Genomic DNA, 18,518 nt, shown 5'->3' with positions numbered 1-18,518 from the left:
GTTGCACCAACAGATCTTAAGCTTAAGACTTGCCTTAAGCTCAGCTTACGAAACATACACATTGCACCATTGAGTCTTAGATAAATTTTCAGTTTGCCAAGTGGATTGCATAGATAAGAATAAAAAATTATGATGTAATGTAAGTCAGACTTAAAGCAGCCCTATCTATAAACTGAGCTGGGCTAAGCTGGAGCTTAAGATTTGTTGGTGCCACCAGGCATTAGTTTCGAAGTTTAACAGTTCCCAGTTGTTACCCTGTTTTCTTGTAACTAATGAATTTTGAAACAAATATTAGCTAAAGCCTGGCAGCACGACATAGATATCTACCAAATCGTTGTAGATTTTTGACAAACCTATGATAACATACATAGAGATAAAAATATGTAATTATGCAAGAATTTGGTATACCAACGAAACTGGTAAAGTTAGTTCAAGCCACCATGACTCACACAGAAGCGCAAGTCGACTCTGTTTATTATATGTATGAAATGGAATATGTCATCAGAAAAATGTCCATAAACCCAAAAAATTTACTGTTTAATCAGTCTAAGCAGACTGCAATGTACGCAGATGACGTAAACATAATGGGAAGAACAGCAAGAGATGTCATAGAATTATATGTGGAGCTTGAAGAAAATGTGAAAGAAATAGGGATGGTCGTCAATTTGATAAAACTAAAGCCCTAACCAACGAAACTTGCAGAACTGAACAATAGATGACGCTAATGTAGAAGTAATACAACAGCTCACATACTTGGGTGTACAGATAAATGAGAATGGCAGCGAGGAGTAAGAAATACTGAAACAGATAATGCTTGCTAACAAGGCATACTTCTCTCTGTCGCAGGTGTTCGGATCCAAAGACATCCATAGGGAAGTAAAGTTTAAAATATATAAAACAATCATAACAGCCACTAGTAACATATGGTGTAGAAACGTGCATCATGACTGAACGAACAATAAACCTTATTAATACTTTTGAAAGAGAGATATTAAGGAGGATATTTGGACCCATTTGCAACAATAGTATATGGAGAATAAGTTCAACCACAAGTTATACCAATATTATATTACAGAGAACTCTTTTTTTATTGGCTTTAGGATTAGACCATGCGGCCAGAAACAAAGTACAGTGGAACCCCGATAAGTCGGCCCCCGATAACCCGGAACTCCGGCTAACCCGGACCGATTTTTATCAGACAAACGTTTCAACAATAAAAATGTATTGCTGCTACAAAATCTCGTGAACCTAATTCATTCATTTGGTGACGTCAATATACGAACGAAACGATTGATGAATCCGACATTACTGAAAATATCAGGGTGCAGATGGGACCCTGTCGCGCAATTCGCAGCAAATAAAATAGTCGTATGTTTTTGGCTTCATTTTATTTCGGTTATACATACGCATTTTCAAGGTTCACGAGGTTTTGTACCAACTCTGTAATATAATATTTGTAAAAATGACTCATAATACACCACATTCTTGTCGAAAACAACAGGGACCTGTATTATCCTTTATTTTTTTGAAACTGTCTGTGTTAGCATTGTTTAGAAAAGACTATTAAAATTCTTTTTTTAACAATGGTCTTAGTCATCACTGTTATTAAATAACATAACATCAGAGACGGTATTGTGTGTAGTAAAGTCGTATTATTGTTCGCTTCCGTTTTGTAATCGTTCGTAAATTTATTCAGATTTTGTGTTTGCGTGTCTTTTGTCTATAAGGGCAACAAAACGTAAAAATGTTGTAGTGACAATGGAAAAGAAACTAGAAGCATTAAGTAGAATTGATAAAGGTGAATCTTGCTGCATTATATTATGGTGTCGGTACATCTACAGTATCGGATTGGAAGAAAAATAGAACTAAAATCGAAGAATTTTTTTTTTCAAAATGATAACAAAAGACAGTTTAATCGGTGCAAAGCTAATAAAGCTAAGAATGAGACTTTTGACGACGCTTTGTATGTGTGGTTTTGTGTGGAATGCGAACGTGGTTTACCAGTGTCTGTGTGACAATTATAACGGGGTTTATCTGTAAGCATACCATATTTTATTAATTTTTACCATTTTCTCCGGCTAACCCGGATTTTCGATAACCCGGATCGGCCGCGGTCCCAATTAATCCGAGTTAACGGGGTTCCACTGTAAGTAGTACATACATAATATACTGTTGTAGAATTGTTTTTTTTTTTAAAGAAATTCAAAAAATTTAAATTTATATCAAAGACCATAAGATCATAGTTTTTCATCACCCTATATATGACCAAAATTGTATAGAATTGAATTTTGCTATTAAACAAGTGTTTCGGAAAAATAAAAACGATTAGTGATAATCATTCGACGAAATGGACGGGACATTAACAAACAATTCGGTGACTAGAAAGTGGACAGAGCGTTGACGGGAACAATAACGTTTTTAAGATCTTTCCGGGAAGGTTTTAATTGGGTAAACAAATTGTATTAGTTTTTAGATGTAAAAGTAGAAAGTAGAAAAGAACTAATTATGATATTTCTTGAAATTTGACAAATTGGAAAAGTTATGTGGAAGAATATTTGGTTTCCTAAGAAATAAATGGTTTGAGAGAGGTTGTTGTTGATTGGATGGAAAATATCGGGAGAAGGGATAATGGATGTTGGAGTCTGGATTTGAGAGAGAAATAAGCGGTACTGTGTAATGAACATCGATAGAAGGCAGTTGAGTTTTTAAAAGTGAGTAATAAGTGTAGAGTGGTGTGATCAGCCTTTGCGAGCAGAATCAAGTTGAAACCAAATTGTCGACCGGTTGAAGAGTTATTTTTCCTGGTCCGAGGGAGATTCCTTTGTTTTGTCTAGAATGAGTAGCTGATTATTATCCTTTTGTGTACAAGATATCGAACAAGAAAAACTGAGTAATAGAATTCGAGCAAGTCCTGTGTGTTTTTCTTGGAAGCAGTTTTGACGAGGGGGACTTTTTTCAACATCCAGAGAGTATGTGTTAGGAGAATCAAGGACGGCGCAATCCAGAAAACGAGGGAGTGAAGAAATAAAAAGGTTATTCAAATCTTTTGTCGGAATGGAGAAAATTTGTTTACATCAAAACCATATTTGTTTATTTGTTTATTGAACATTTTTTTTAACGCAGTTAGTCATTTCAAATTTGAGAAATCAATTCAAAAGAAGAAAAGTAAAATTCATTAAATTTAGTATGAGTAAATAATAAATTAATTAAATATTTTTTTTGTCAAAACAAGGAGATATCAGAGTTAGAGTTTAATTTATTAAGTTAGAAATTGTTGCAACAACGGTAAATTTTAGTATTTTTTGAATCATATGTACCTACACGGCTTATTTGATAAAAACAATAGATTAGATTTATATGATTTTGAGTGTTTTCAATCTTCCTGTTTCCATCCTGGAAGAAGTAAGCAACTAGAAATACTAGAAGCCACAGATCACAGGTATTGTATCAAATACAAACTTAGCCCTGAGAATAAAATTGATTGTAAAATTTAATTTGAATTTAGTTTTGTTTTTACATAGGCAGTAAATAATTAAGAAGTAGAAGTTTTTACATAGGCAGTAAATTAAGAATTTGCTAATCAATCTAAATAAATGCATAAAGTAGAGCATAACAATACATACATACATAATCGATTATCCTCTTATACCGTAAGGTGTCGAGGTGTCTTCTTTACTCGTTATTCTCTGCGAACTTACGCCACTTTTTTCGGTCCCTAGCTAATTCTTTGGCTCCCTGCCACGATTTTCCTCTTTCCTGCAATATTTCCATCACACTGGTATTCCACGTTTTCCTTGGTCGGCGTCTCCTGTTTTTCCCTATCGGCCTCAGTTCCCATGTCATTTTAACCTGTCTGCCATCGTTCATTCTGAATAAGTGCCCAGTTCATTTTAATTTCTTTTCATGAATTTTTTCCTTTAATGATTTTACTTTTAATTCTCTTCTAATATCATCGCTACGTCTTTTATCGGTTCTCCTAGCTCCCGCCACTTTTCTTAAATACCTCATTTCCGCGGCTTACAATCCCTTTTCTTGTTTGTCGTTCAATACCCAATTCTCTGCTCCATATGTAGTGATAGGTATGTAAATTTATTGGAATATGTTTTTGTAATGTTCATATAAACCATCCTTTAGGTTGTTATTTAAAATGTTTTTAAGTAGGTTGTTGTTGATAAAAAAAAAATTGAAGTTGTTGAATAAATAAAAAGTAGTTTTTATGAAAAGTCAAATCTCTAGTTCTTTCTTAAATTAAATATATAAAATCTAATAGGTTATGGGCAAAGATCATACTTAACTACTGCGTATATTTATTTTAAAGTATCGGTGTGTCCGAAAAAGCAAGAAAGTATATTTAAAGACTTTGCCGGTGTGTCCGAAGTATAAGGGTTTGAAAGAAAGAACTAGACCCAGTCAAAGAAAGAACTAGAGTGGCGTGTGTCGCTGGAAATTTGAAGCAAAAAAAAAATAATGGGTGATAAAATAGATATATCCACAGTTGGTAAATTTGATGGAGTTAACTTTCAACAGTGGAAGTTCCAACTGAAATGTGCCTTAAGGGCCAAAGATATATATGGAGTTATTGATGGCTCGTTAATCAAACCAGAAGTAGCAGGAGACGAATTACAGGCATGGTTTAAAAAGGATGCCCAGGCTATGTTCACTTTAACATCTGCAGTGAGTTTAAATCAGATTACTTTGATTGAAAGTTGTAATACTGCTAAAGAGATTATGGAGACCTTTGAGTCGATTTATGAGCAGAAATCAGAATCAAATAAAATGATGTTGCATGAACGGTTTCATCAATATAAGATGAGTAGCCTAGATACTATCGCTCAACACATAGCAAAAGTGCAGAATCTTGCTAAGCGAATTAAAGAAGCAGGTGATGATGTGAGTGATATTGCTATTATGACAAAAATACTGAGTACATTGCCCCAAAAGTACAAAAATGTTAGACAGGCATGGTTGTCCGTAGACAGTGCTAAACAAACTATAGGTAACCTTACCGCAAGACTGTTAGATGAAGAAATGAACTTAACTGCATATGAAGAGACAGAACAAGCACTGGCAACAATGTCATTCAAAGGAAAATATGATCAGAAAGGTCAAGAAAGGGGTGTAATATGTTTTGGATGTAGAAACCGAGGGCACATTGTCAAATTTTGCAGAGAGAAGAACGAACAAGAAAACAGTAGTAGCAGATCATATAGAAGTCATAATCGAGGCAGAGGTGGCTTTAGTAACTACAGAAAAGGTTACAAAAAGAATGACAGAGCACAAGCTGGCAACTCTACAGAAAATCAGCATGGTGGTTCTTCGAGTAGCGCATATTATAATGTTAATAATGAGAATGCATTCAACATAGAAGAAAAACAGCTAGAAAAAGTGGATACAAGTGATGATTGGATTATGGACAGTGGTGCATCAGCACATATGTGTTACAGGGAAGATTATTTTTTTAATATTGACAGAACTTTTACATCACAGGTATCACTTGGCAATAATCAAACACTACCAGTACAAGGTAAGGGAACTATTAAAATAGAGAAGTTGATCAATGGACAATGGTTTAAATCCACTATAAATGATGTGCTATATATCCCACAGTTGAAAAAGAATTTATTTTCAGAAGGTGTTTTGACAAACAAAGGTATGAGTGTAATTAAGATTAACAATGAACCAAAGTATATGAAAATGAGAATCTAGCAGCAGTTGGTATAAAGGATAGAAACAACACATATAAAATGATGTTTCACACAATAATATATAATGCATGTGTGACTTCAGTAGATGATTTAAAGATATGGCATGAAAGACTGGGACATGTTAATAAGAAATATTTAGAAGAAATGGTAAAAATGAACTTAATCAAAGGTGTTACAGAAAAGAAACAAGATTTTGTGTTTGAAGGTTGTTTGATGGGAAAGCAACATAAGAAGACTTTTAAAGATAGAATACACACTAAGTTACCTCCTGGAAAAAGAATATTCAGTGATGTTTGTGGACCTATGCAAACTGAATCTGTACGAGGAGCATGTTACTTTGTAACATTCAAAGATGAGTACACCCGGTATAGAGTAGCATATTTTATTCGACATAAAGCAGATGTACTAGATTGTTTCAAAGTATATAATAGAAAAATTAAGGCAAAGTATGGCTATTCTGTTGAAAAACTGCATACAGATAATGGTACTGAGTACACTGAGTATAATGCTTTCAAAGAGTATTTAGAACAAGAAGGTATAGAGTCAGAAACCACAGCACCATACACTCCAGAGCAAAATGGCAGATCTGAGCGAGATAACAGATTAATTGTAGAAATGGTTCAATGTATGTTATACCAATCTGGAGTAGATAAGAGACTATGGGCAGAATCAGTTAATACTGCCATCTACATTTGCAACAGAATTACAAGCAAACAGACACCAGGTTCTACAGCTTATGAACAGTGGACAGGGCAGAAACCTGTATTTGACCACATGAAAGTGTTTGGGTGTGATGCATATGTACATATTCCTGACCAGAAAAGAAGGAAACTAGATGCAAAGAGTGAGAAGGTTATATTTGTTGGATATGACAAAAACTCCACAAATTATAGATTATTCAACCCAACAACACAGAAAATAGTGATATCTAGAAATGTGTTTTTCAATGAGAAAATGTACAGTGCAAAGAAAAACAATGTGATCAAGATAGCAGCTGAAGATGATGTGACAATTTTTGAAATACAAGAAAATGAACTTGAAGAGAGACAAGAAGAACAAATAAATGTTAATAATGAAATAGAAGTTTTACAAGATGTTGACAATATACCCAACTTGAGACCACAACGAAATAGACGTTTACCAGCCAGATTAAATGATTTAGAGGTAAATTTTACTGAAATTGATATACCACAGAGATATGAAGAAGCAGTGTCAAGTAGTGACAAAGAAAAATGGAAAACTGCCATAAATGAAGAGTTTGATGCACTAGTGAAAAATGAAACATGGACTATGGTTAAGAAGCAAGACATGCAGTTCGATATACAAACAGCATTTTTATATGGACATCTTGACGATGACATTCTTATATCACCACCTCAGGAGCTAAAGTGTGAACTCGGACTAGTGTGCAAGTTAGATAAGTCGTTGTACGGTTTAAAACAATCACCATGGTATTGGAATCGAAAATTCCAATCGTTTTTGGCTAACTACGGTTTTCAAAAATCATCAGCTAATCAGTGTGTTTATACTGGACATGTAGACAATATTAAAATGATCTTAATCATTTACGTTGATGATGGTTTGTTATGTTCTGAGAAAAATTTAGCAATGGAGACAGTTTTGTGCGCGATAAAACAATGTTTTGAAATGACCGTGACGGTTGGGAACTATTTTGTCGGACTAGAAATTACAATAAACTTAGAGGCTGGTACAATGTTAAGTCAAGCAAGGTATACAAAACAAATAATAGATAGATTTGGTCAACACATTGCAAATCCTGTAAGTATACCAGAAGATGTAAGTGCTGACTTAACAGCCATAGTGTCAAGACCTGACATTGCACATGCGGTGGGAGTAATCAGCCGCTATAATTATTATGGCATCAGTTATTGTTACTACAAATACAATGAAGTTAACATGCATGGATACAGTGACGCAGATTATGCAGGTGATATAGAAACTCGTCGTTCCACCACTGACTACGTTTTGGACACTGGACAAGTAAGAGATAGACAATCAGAGTGCAATAAAGTGAACATTTGTTATATTTTTTTATTTAAAAGGTTTGTTTATGGGTTGAACAACTTAACAAAAAGGTGGGAGTATTGGAATATGTTTTTGTAATGTTCATATAAACCATCCTTTAGGTTGTTATTTAAAATGTTTTTAAGTAGGTTGTTGTTGATAAAAAAAAAGTTGAAGTTATTTCTTTTTTATTTAAGAAGTTTTTATACAGCGAATATGTTCTTGTGGCTGCTTTTATCCTATTTCCAATTTTGTCTTCTTGTGTCCCCTTCTTATTTAAAATTATTCCAAGGTATTTAAATGTATCTACCTGTTCTATTGTTTTGCCTTGGATTTTAATATTAAGCTTAACATCTTTCTTCAATATTGCCATTACTTTTGTTTTTTCCATATTATATATCAGGGGTGGCCAAGCTCCTTGATAGTCCGAGCCTCTTTTCAAAATTTGAAATTTTTCGCGAGCCACAATTAAACAATTATTTAAAAAGAAGTGTAAAAAAGGAATTAAATTTTTCTCTTACTGTTTGGTTAAAACTTACTACACGAACTTTAAAGTGAAATAAATTGGTTCAAATCGTTGTTTCAAATATATGCCAATAAATCTACAAGTAGTCGTTACTAATTCAAAATACTTCGATTTTTCATCATCCTTCCATCTTTTTCTGGGACGGCTTACTGATCTTCTACCGTCCCTCAAAAAACACTGTCTTAAACACTCTGTGTTCCTTTGATCTTACCACATGACCTGCCCATCTTATCTTAGCTTTTATATGTTTTCAGTACCATACACAGCCACCAATTCAGCATTACGTCGCCTTCTCCATTCTCCTGTCAGTTCATCTCTTTGAGGGCCAAATATCATTCTGAGAACTTTCCTTTTAAACCCAGCAGCATAATATTTATTTTCCGCTAATGTAGAGTCCATGTTTCACTTTCATATGTAAAAATTGAGCGAATAATTGGCATGTACAGTCTTTTAGATTTTCTTTATAGCAACTTAGATCTTAATAATGATGATAGGGAGTATAATGCTCTATTCCACGCAGCTATCCTTGCTGAGACCTCTTTTTTATGTGGTTGTCATCTGTGGTTGCCGCCGCTAGATATTTAAACTCTTTTACTACTTCGAAGTTGTGGACATTAATAGTTATGTTCTGCCTAACTCTTGGTCTTGGATTTTTGGTTATTAGCATGTATTTCGTCTTCTCTTCGTTTTGTAGAAGGCCCAAACTACTTGTTTCTTCCTCGAATTGTCAAAACACCTCTCTCACGTATCTTGTAGAACGAGGGACTACACCTAGATCATCAGCAAAGGCCAACAATAGTTTTGATTTTCGATTCGCAAATCGCCCTATCAACTGAGATGATATTTCAATTATTAGATATTCTATGGCCACATTGAATAGCAACAGTGATAAGGTGCCTCTTTGTCTGAGTCCTGCTGTTACACTTATTAGTCTTTTATATTTGTTGTCAGTAATTTAAGACATTTTGAAACACAAAAATTAAAAGTAATTCAAGTACATTCATTGAGAGCCACAAATAATCCTTCAAAGAGCCACATGTGGCTCGCGAGCCACAGTTTGGCCACCCCTGTTATATATCTTATAATATTAAACATAATATATCTTATCTAAATTATTTAATTAGACAGAGAACCCTCTATAGCAAATTATGCAAAAATACAAAGATTGCTCTAGACAGGTCCCCTTATAAGAATGGACAACAGAACCCCTAGTAGAACGCTTAGCTGAACTATGGTGGGACGTCGGCCAGTGGGAAGACCAAGGAAGAGGTGGATAGACGAAGGGAGAACTGATGCTAAAGAGACATTGAGGGTGGACAACTGGAGGAGAGCAGCCAGAGATACTTGGAGGTGGAGGCTGGGAGAGGCCAGGGCCCGACTTGGGTTGTAGCGCCAAAGGAGAGAGAATGATTTTTGACTTGTTACACTTTGGAATTGGAGTATAGAAATATAATTATTACTAACCTGTTTCATTTTGTTGGTTTCCTTCAAATGGGTTAAGTTTATTCCCATGTTTTTCTATTTCAGTTTTTATTGGGTGTTGCTTTAAGTCTAAATAATCATATGTGCCAGGTGTACTCTGCCTATTGGATTCTTCCTTGATTTCACATTTAAAGCCATCCAGAAGAGCTTCATCCAGGTCATTATACTCTATTTCTACTTTACAGGATTCATCACTAATCTCTTGTTTTACCTCCATTTGATTTTATGTATTTCATTAATAATTTCACACATAAAAAGTGAAATCACAACAACAATTCCCTAAGGAAACACACTTTATATTTACAAGTTACAACTACATAACTACAACGATAACAATTACAACTTTATGGTACTTTGACTTTATGTCTCGATTAACATCCCGTTAGTTAACGGAGGTTTAATCGGGAGCTCTTTAGGGTCTCTTGCGTTGTAATAAATGCAATTAGAAGTATTATTATAATTATAAATAAGTATAATTATATAATTATAAATAAGTACCGGGCCTACAACAACAAAAAGATTAAAAGTAAAATGACAATGACATTTATAACAAAGTTCTTCTTCTTCTTTTTTGTTTTTGGTTTCGCTGCAAGGCGATTACCAGCACGATTTATAAGCGATCTTGACGTAGTCTGGCTCTAAGCCATACCAAAATCGCCGACTATGTTCTTGTAAGGAAGCTTTTGATGAGGTGTGATGATTATAATTAAATGAGATTAATTGGGTCAGGTTAAGTATGATTAAAAATTAAAACATAAATTAAATGACAAATAGCAACATAATATAACACGGATACATATAAACAGTTGAGCCTTGCAATTTGTAAGCTTATTTTGTTAATTGCTAGAAAACGCATTGCAGTTTATAAGCTTATTTGGTTAATTGCAAGAAAACGCATAATTACATTGACTGATTCTTCCGTTACGCAACTTAGAATATTGTATATAGAGAGCGGTGTTTTGAAGTTCATGGAAATAAATTTTGTGTATATATCAAAATTAGGAATCACATTTATCGGGCATTCAAAAAAGATGTGGTTTAGATCCTCGAGACGACCACATTCACAAAAAGGATTATCTTTTATATTCATTTTATACAGATGTTGTTTTGTTAAACAATGGCCTGTGCGCATTCTAATGATGGTGGTAGTGTGTCTTCTATTTCTATATGGAAAATTTGAATACCAAGGTTTTGTAGGAAAGAAGTCTTGAATTGTTTTGTATTGCGAAGTCTTCTTCTGGACTAAAGATTTCCATTTTTCTTGGTACTCTTTTGTAATTTTTCCTCTGATGACTGATAGGGCATCCTGGGAATTCAGTTGTACTTCCTTGGGTACATTCAGGTCTCTTCCTATTTTTGCCAGTATGTCAGCTTGGGTGTTACCAAATATATTAGAGTGTCCAGGTATCCAGGAAAGGAGAATTTTGGTACCATTCTCATTGGCTGAAGATATAAGTTTCTTTGTTTTTAGGGCCCTTATATCTGCTGAAGCAGATATGTTACATGTTTTAATATTGGTTATTGCATTGAGCGAATCAGAAAATATTATAGCTTTCTTTAGATGTTTTGTAGTTGCGACTTCCACCGCTTGATGTATTGCTATACTCTCTGCTTTGCTTATGCTTAGAGCTCCAGGAAGTCTTGAGGAGAAATTATATTCAATACTCGGGATGCATATCCCAAAACCTACCCTTTCTTTGTTTTTTGAGGCATCAGTATATATAAAGGTATGGTCTTTTCCATATTGTTCAGTAGTCATAAGGAATTTTTCTTTAATCATCGGGTCATATTTTTTGATATTACAATTTAGAATTGGAAGTGGATTCATTAGTGTATCATAGTCTAATTCATAGCATGGAAAATTTGGGCTTTTGTATATTTTTTTAAAATATGGAAAAAAATATTCTAATGCCGAAACCAAGTATGGTACATTATGCCTTGTATAAAAATTAGGTTTGTTTATAAGTCTTTTACGTATTTCAATTAGGAGTAATATTATGGGATGATTCTCAATAATGATGATTTTACTTAAAAATTTAGAGGCTAACAATAATCTTCTATGTTCTAGGTCCATTTGGGCAGACTCTGCCAAGATTGCCAAATTTGGTGTAGACTTCATGCACCCCAAACATATCTTAAGTCCCTCAAAAAATACTGCATTGAGTTTGTTGTTGCATTTTTGTGATATTGGGTTGAATAGGAAGGAACCATAATCGAGATGAGATCTGATCAAGGCATTAAAAACCATTAGGAGTGTTCGTGGGTCAGCTCCCCACCAGACTCTACATATTGCACGTAGGATGTTAATATTTTTCTTTGCCTTGAGTATAATATTGTCAACATGTAAGTCCCATGATAGATGCTTATGAAAAATTATGCCTAGAAATTTCACTTCATTTTTTAGAGGAATGGCTGTGTTGTTGATTTTGATTTCTGTTAGATTATCTCTTCGCCTACCCTTTGTGAACCATACAGCTTCACATTTGTCTTTGGATAAGGACAAGTCATGTTCTGCAAGCCAGTGTAATGTGTTTTCCAATTCTTTGTTTATTTTACTTACCATGCTTTGGATATCATATCCCTTAATATACAAAACCAAGTCGTCTGCATATCCACATATTTTAACTTCATTATTGCTAATACAAAACAATTCTGCTATATAAATATTAAACAAAATGGTACTTAAGGGAGAACCTTGAGGTAGCCCCTTAGTTGCCATGAAAGGTCCCAAAAAGTCACCATCATTAGATCTTGAATATAAAAGTCTGTTCTGTAAAATTTTGAACACAATATTATTTAAAAGACTAAGTTTTCACTCTAATGGCACATAACATATCCCACCAGAATGAAAACAATGGGAACCTTCTCTGGTTACACCTCCGAGGCTTCTACAATTTGCAAGCCATACGGATGCTGAGACTAAGGAAGATGAGGGAATTCTACAATTTACAATTCACGTCACATCTGCTCAGCGCGGTAAAGTTCCAACGAGACTGGTTCCCTTCATACTCCACAAAGAGTAAATGTAAATCAAAAATGAATAACCATTTTCAATTTCGTTGCAAAACGAAAATACAGCCGAACCATATTCCAGTCCAATCAGAGAGTGCTGCAAGCACCTCTACCGGTTTCGAAACTTATTAGTCTCTCATCAGGAGGCACATATGCTGCTCTCCCTGATCCAACCAAAACAAACCCCAGCGTGCAGTCCCGAATTGCAACGAACGAAACGTTGCAATTTCGTTCGTTGCAATTCGGGACTGCACGCTGGGGTTTGTTTTGGTTGGATCAGGGAGAGCAGCATATGTGCCTCCTGATGAGAGACTAATAAGTTTCGAAACCGGTAGAGGTGCTTGCAGCACTCTCTGATTGGACTGGAATATGGTTCGGCTGTATTTTCGTTTTGCAACGAAATTGAAAATGGTTATTCATTTTTGATTTACATTTACTCTTTGTGGAGTATGAAGGGAACCAGTCTCGTTGGAACTTTACCGCGCTGAGCAGATGTGACGTGAATTGTAAATTGTAGAATTCCCTCATCTTCCTTAGTCTCAGCATCCGTATGGCTTGCAAATTGTAGAAGCCTCGGAGGTGTAACCAGAGAAGGTTCCCATTGTTTTCATTCTGGTGGGATATGTTATGTGCCATTAGAGTGAAAACTTAGTCTTTTGCTAGCAGTTGCCGCTAGGGCATCTATGCCATTTCGTTCGTTGCAATTCGGGACTGCACGCTGGGGTTTGTTTTGGTTGGATCAGGGAGAGCAGCATATGTGCCTCCTGATGAGAGACTAATAAGTTTCGAAACCGGTAGAGGTGCTTGCAGCACTCTCTGATTGGACTGGAATATGGTTCGGCTGTATTTTCGTTTTGCAACGAAATTGAAAATGGTTATTCATTTTTGTTTTACAATATTATTTATTGCAGATGGAATATTTCGAAGTTTTAGTTTACTATAAAGTTTGTATATATTGACATTATCATATGCTGCTTTGATATCAAGAAAGATGGCCAAAACCGATTGAGAGGATTCAAAGGCTTCCACAATTGTGGAATGAAGGAGGGTCAAGTTGTCAGCAGTGCCTCTTCCTTTTCTAAAACCTGTCTGATGGTTGGTGAATGAACAGTTATGTTCTAAGGACCAATCTAGGCGATTCTTGATTAATATTTCTAATGTTTTAAGCACACATGAGGATAAAACTATTGGTCTGAAACTACTGGCCAAGAGTGGATTTTTGTGTGGCTTTAAGATATTTATAACATTATGGTTTTTCCAATCTTCAGGAAGGTTGTCACCATTTAGACAATTATTGTAGATATTCAACAGAAAATGTTTAGCTTGTAGTGGTAGATGTTTTATCATAAGGTAAGGAATGTCGTCCATACCTGGTGCCGAATTTTTTTTATTATTTACAGCATTGTTAAGTTCCCAGATTGTAAAAGGGGAAACTTGCTCGTTTATATCGTCAAGCTCAAAATTTGGATCAATAAAAACTGCAGACATGTTCTGTAGAATTTCTGTTTTAATGTTATCTGCTGGGTTATGAAATGTCTGGCCGTAATTTTTGTTATTTGAGAATTTTTTAACTTTATTCCAGACATAGGTAGTGTTAGATTCCTTATTTAATGATTCACAGAAGTTTATGAATTTATTTCTTTTTTTAATTCTGAGGTTTCGTTTAGTTTGGGCGATTATACGTTTAGCGTTTATATAGTTCTCTAAGGAAACATATTGTTTAAAGTTTTGAATTGCCTGTTTGCGGCTTTTAATCCAAAGTGAACATTCTTCATCCCACCACGGATTTGAAGGTTTACCCTGTGTTCTACAGTTTTTATAGGGAATTGAGTTATCTGCTACTTGATTAACTACCTCCAAAAACTCATTGTAATTAGAGTTTACCGGTAAATCAAGCATTCCTGTTATCATCCCAGTGTGGAATGTATACCAGTCTGCTCTTTTAATATTTCTCATTTTGTATGTTTGTGTATAGATGCTATCATTTTTGTTAAACTCACAGTTGTTTATTATGACAAAGGTGGGGAAATGGTTGCTATTTCCACAATCTTGTATGACACCCCAAGTAGAACATAGAGCCATATTATTACTTGCTATGGCTAGATCTACAGCGCTAAGATTATTATTAGGAGGTTGAAACAATGTTGCTGACCCATCATTTAGGATAATTAATTCTTTATCAAAAATAAAATCATAAATATTTTTTCCTCCCTTATTGGTAGGACATTTATCCCATAGGGGATGGTGAGAGTTTAGATCACCTAGTATAATTAAGTTTTCTGTAGGTATGTTTTCTATTGTTGAGCTCAAGAAAGGAAGAGTTATGGCATTATTTGTATTGGAGTAAATGTTTATTATGTATAAGTTACCAATTTTTGTTGTTATGTATTGGATTTGGTCTGAGTTGTATTTCTGAATTGTAGAAAAAATAATAGATTTCTTGATACAAGTAGCTACTCCACCATATCCGTCATCTCTGTCCTGTCTGACAACATTATAATACTTCAAAGAAAAATTAAAATCTTGTTTAAGCCAAGTTTCATTAATAGCAATTATGTCAGGGTCTTCTTTGAAAATTAAGTTCGTTATGTTTTCCCTGTTTGATTTAATACTTCTAATATTCCACTGAATAATTTTTAATTTCTTTTTTGAATTCATGATTATGTGATTTGATATATGTTTAATTAATTAAAATCAGAATCAGATTTATCCTCTTGGTCCATATAGGACTCTACGTTTAATCGGGAAAATAAATGGTTTTTAAGTAAATTTAAGTTTTCTGATGATGTATTACTAATAAAATTTAGGCATGAGTTTAAAAAGTCATTTGAAGAAAAGGTATCAATATTTTGAAAGTTTTGCGATGCACTGGATTGCCAGGCTTGATTGGAGTTTTGTGATAAATTAGCTGAGGTTCTTGATTTGAAAGGTTCTGAACGAGAAAATGAGCTAGTGGGGGAAGAGGTTGGCTTTTCTGGTCTTAATTGCTGTGTATATATACTCTTTTCATTTGGTTGCTTATCTTGACGTTTTTGCACGACTCTCCGTTTGTTGTCGGAGTTCAGAACCACCTGTTGAAAGGAACGTTTTACTGTAGATGATCTAAAATTGTTTGTTCTTCGTTGCGATGGTTCTATGGTGTTAGAATTATTTGTACTGGTACTTGGAGTATTTTCTAATGGCCTGCTGTTATTTTTAAAATTTGGAAAATCTCTCGGGTTATAAATAAATTTATTATTTGAGATGTATGATTTTGGAATGGCTTCACTTGCCTCAAAAAATGTCAAATTTTCATACGCCATCAGTTCTTTAATATTCTTTTGCCTTGTATATTCTGGGCAGCTCTTGTCAATAGATTTGTGAGAGTCCTTGCAGTAAAAACATTTTGTCATGCATACGTCTTCATGTTTGTTTTCCCCGCAATTAAAACATCTTTCTTTCCCTTTACAGTTTGTTTTTGTGTGGCCAAATCTAAGACAGTTATAGCACTGTGTCACTGGGGCAATATATGTGTCCACTAGTCTTGGTATGCCATAAAAAAACACAGTTTTGGGCATAAGAACGCCTCGAAATGTAAATAGTGTCGTACCTGTGGGTTCATAAGAAGTTACTCCATCTTTAATTACTCTTCTATTTAATCTTTTTATATGTAAAATTTCAATGTCATTTCCTGTATCGCAACACCGAAGAAGTTCTTTTTCATCAATATCTGTATCAATTTGTCTGACGATACCTTTGCAGGTTACGAAGTTAAAAGGTATATATATCTTGTATCCCTGATTTAGAAGTTGAGTGTTCTTAAGTAGCATGTTAGCCGAGTGAAAATTGGCAAATTCAACTGAAACTCTATTGAGCCCTTTACTATCTATTTTTTTAACGTCATTAAGTTTGAGGTTGAATATATCTCGAGCTATTTTAATTGTATTGAATGTGCCAATTTTTATATTCGGTATATTTGTAGATTCAAGATATACTACAAAAGGTCCATGATCTTTTTCGGAGTATGTATTAACCTTTTTTTCTTCCTGAGAATTATTGTCGGAAGTCTGATTTTGATTTTTTTCGGAAATATTAGTCATTGCAATTTTAGCCGGAGAAGAAGTATCAGGATAAGGGGGGACTGAGCCCCCCTTTTCCTCACTCATTGTAAGAAAAAACCAGTCAATGAAGTATTAATAACTAGAAAGCAAAAAGAAATAAAAAGAGCAAGCAAAATAGCATAAAAGAAAGCCGCTTGAAAAAAAAAATATAAGCAAAAATGCTCAACTTACCTATATGCAAACACTTAAGCAACAACACCGGCGGTTGTTAGCTAGGTTAAGACCCTAAACTAGTGGCAAACTTTAACTGCTGCAAAACAGAAACTGTTCACACCTCGAAAGCGTAATGTCTAGTTTAGAAATATTAAATTTTTGGAAAATATTTCTTAAATTTAAAATACGCGGTCTGACGTTTCGTATTTTATTTGACGTATAACAAAGTTGTTCCTTGATAATCATCTGTCACTCTGGCTGGTCACGAGTCAGGATTGGTTACAGCGTTGCCAAGTTCATAAACTTATAAATATGCATCTGAAATATCCAGTGATGTGGGAGGGAGTCCCACATCAATAAATTGGATTTTTATGCAAGTCAGATCAACAACAGATGAAATTCTGAAGCTATTTCCTTGTGGCATTTTTATGATTAATTATTTATATGGGAAATAAGCCACAATTAAAATGAAAAAAATAATTTTATTAACGTTTCGACGCCCAAATCGGGTGCCGTTGTATATATATATATATATATATATATATATATATATATATATATATATATATATATATATATATATATATATATATATATATATATTATATATATATATATATATATATATAGGAACGCAACTCATAAATATTGGCAATATCATTTTAAAGTCTTCTACTTTAAAATGTATAATATATGTCTGAATTGCCAATATAAATGAGTGAGATTAAATAAATTATTAGAAGAATTTTTTTTGCTTAGCAACAACACTTTAGTTTATTTTAGTAATATTTTGTATTTTGACAACGGCACCCGATTTGGGCGTCGAAACGTTAATAAAATTATTTTTTTCATTTTAATTGTGGCTTATTTCCCATATAAATAATTAACAGATGAAATTGTCGTAATAAAGCAACTGATACTAGAATAAAGAAACGAACAGTCATAATATGAGTATTATTATAACATATTATGGTATTCATTGATCTAGAGCAGCGATACTCAACCTTTTTCTTTCCTGGGCCACATAGTAGCTATTGCCACAGCTTGCGGGCCGCAATCAAGATGAAGTTGTATACAGGGTGTTTCATTGGGAAACGGAAATACTTGAATCGTGAATAGAGGTAAATGAGGCGGTTCTAGACATACTAAATTTATTGCTCCACCGACTTTATAACCGAGTTAGAGGGTGTTTTATCGATTTTGCCCATTTCTTTCCGGACCCATAACTTTAGAACCACCTTGTATAATTTTTGAGATTTGGTACAGATATGTCACATTTAGAACCCAAACCACCAAACTACTAATCACAAGAAAAATCCAGGTCCGGATTAAACAAAATTATAAATCCATTGTGACCTTGAAACAACAACCTGTATATTGAAATTTTCAAAACCCGTTTGCATATTTGAAAAGAGCTTTAATTGAGCTTCCATTTTTTGCGCAGACAATTCAATGACTTTAATTTTAAAATTATGTCGAAATTTTTAGGAACTCGTACTCGATACTTTCAAAACA

General features: G+C 34.1%; 1 protein-coding gene across 1 annotated transcript in view; it reads right to left on the bottom strand.

Moving 5' to 3' along the window:
• The window catches only part of LOC126891699 (zinc finger protein 271-like), a 40,702-nt gene extending 30,417 nt beyond the window's left edge, over window positions 1–10,285 (bottom strand). Inside the window, exon 1 of the mRNA XM_050660961.1 lies at window positions 9,721–10,285. Within this exon, the coding sequence (XP_050516918.1) occupies window positions 9,721–9,955 (235 nt within the window). The 5' untranslated portion in view covers window positions 9,956–10,285. The remainder of the gene's footprint in view (window positions 1–9,720) is intronic.
• Window positions 10,286–18,518: the final 8,233 nt, after the last annotated feature.

The sequence above is a fragment of the Diabrotica virgifera genome, chromosome 9, assembly GCF_917563875.1.
Source record: "Diabrotica virgifera virgifera chromosome 9, PGI_DIABVI_V3a".
In the NCBI taxonomy this organism is placed as follows: domain Eukaryota; kingdom Metazoa; phylum Arthropoda; class Insecta; order Coleoptera; family Chrysomelidae; genus Diabrotica; species Diabrotica virgifera.
This window is presented reverse-complemented; position numbering and strand designations above follow the sequence as displayed.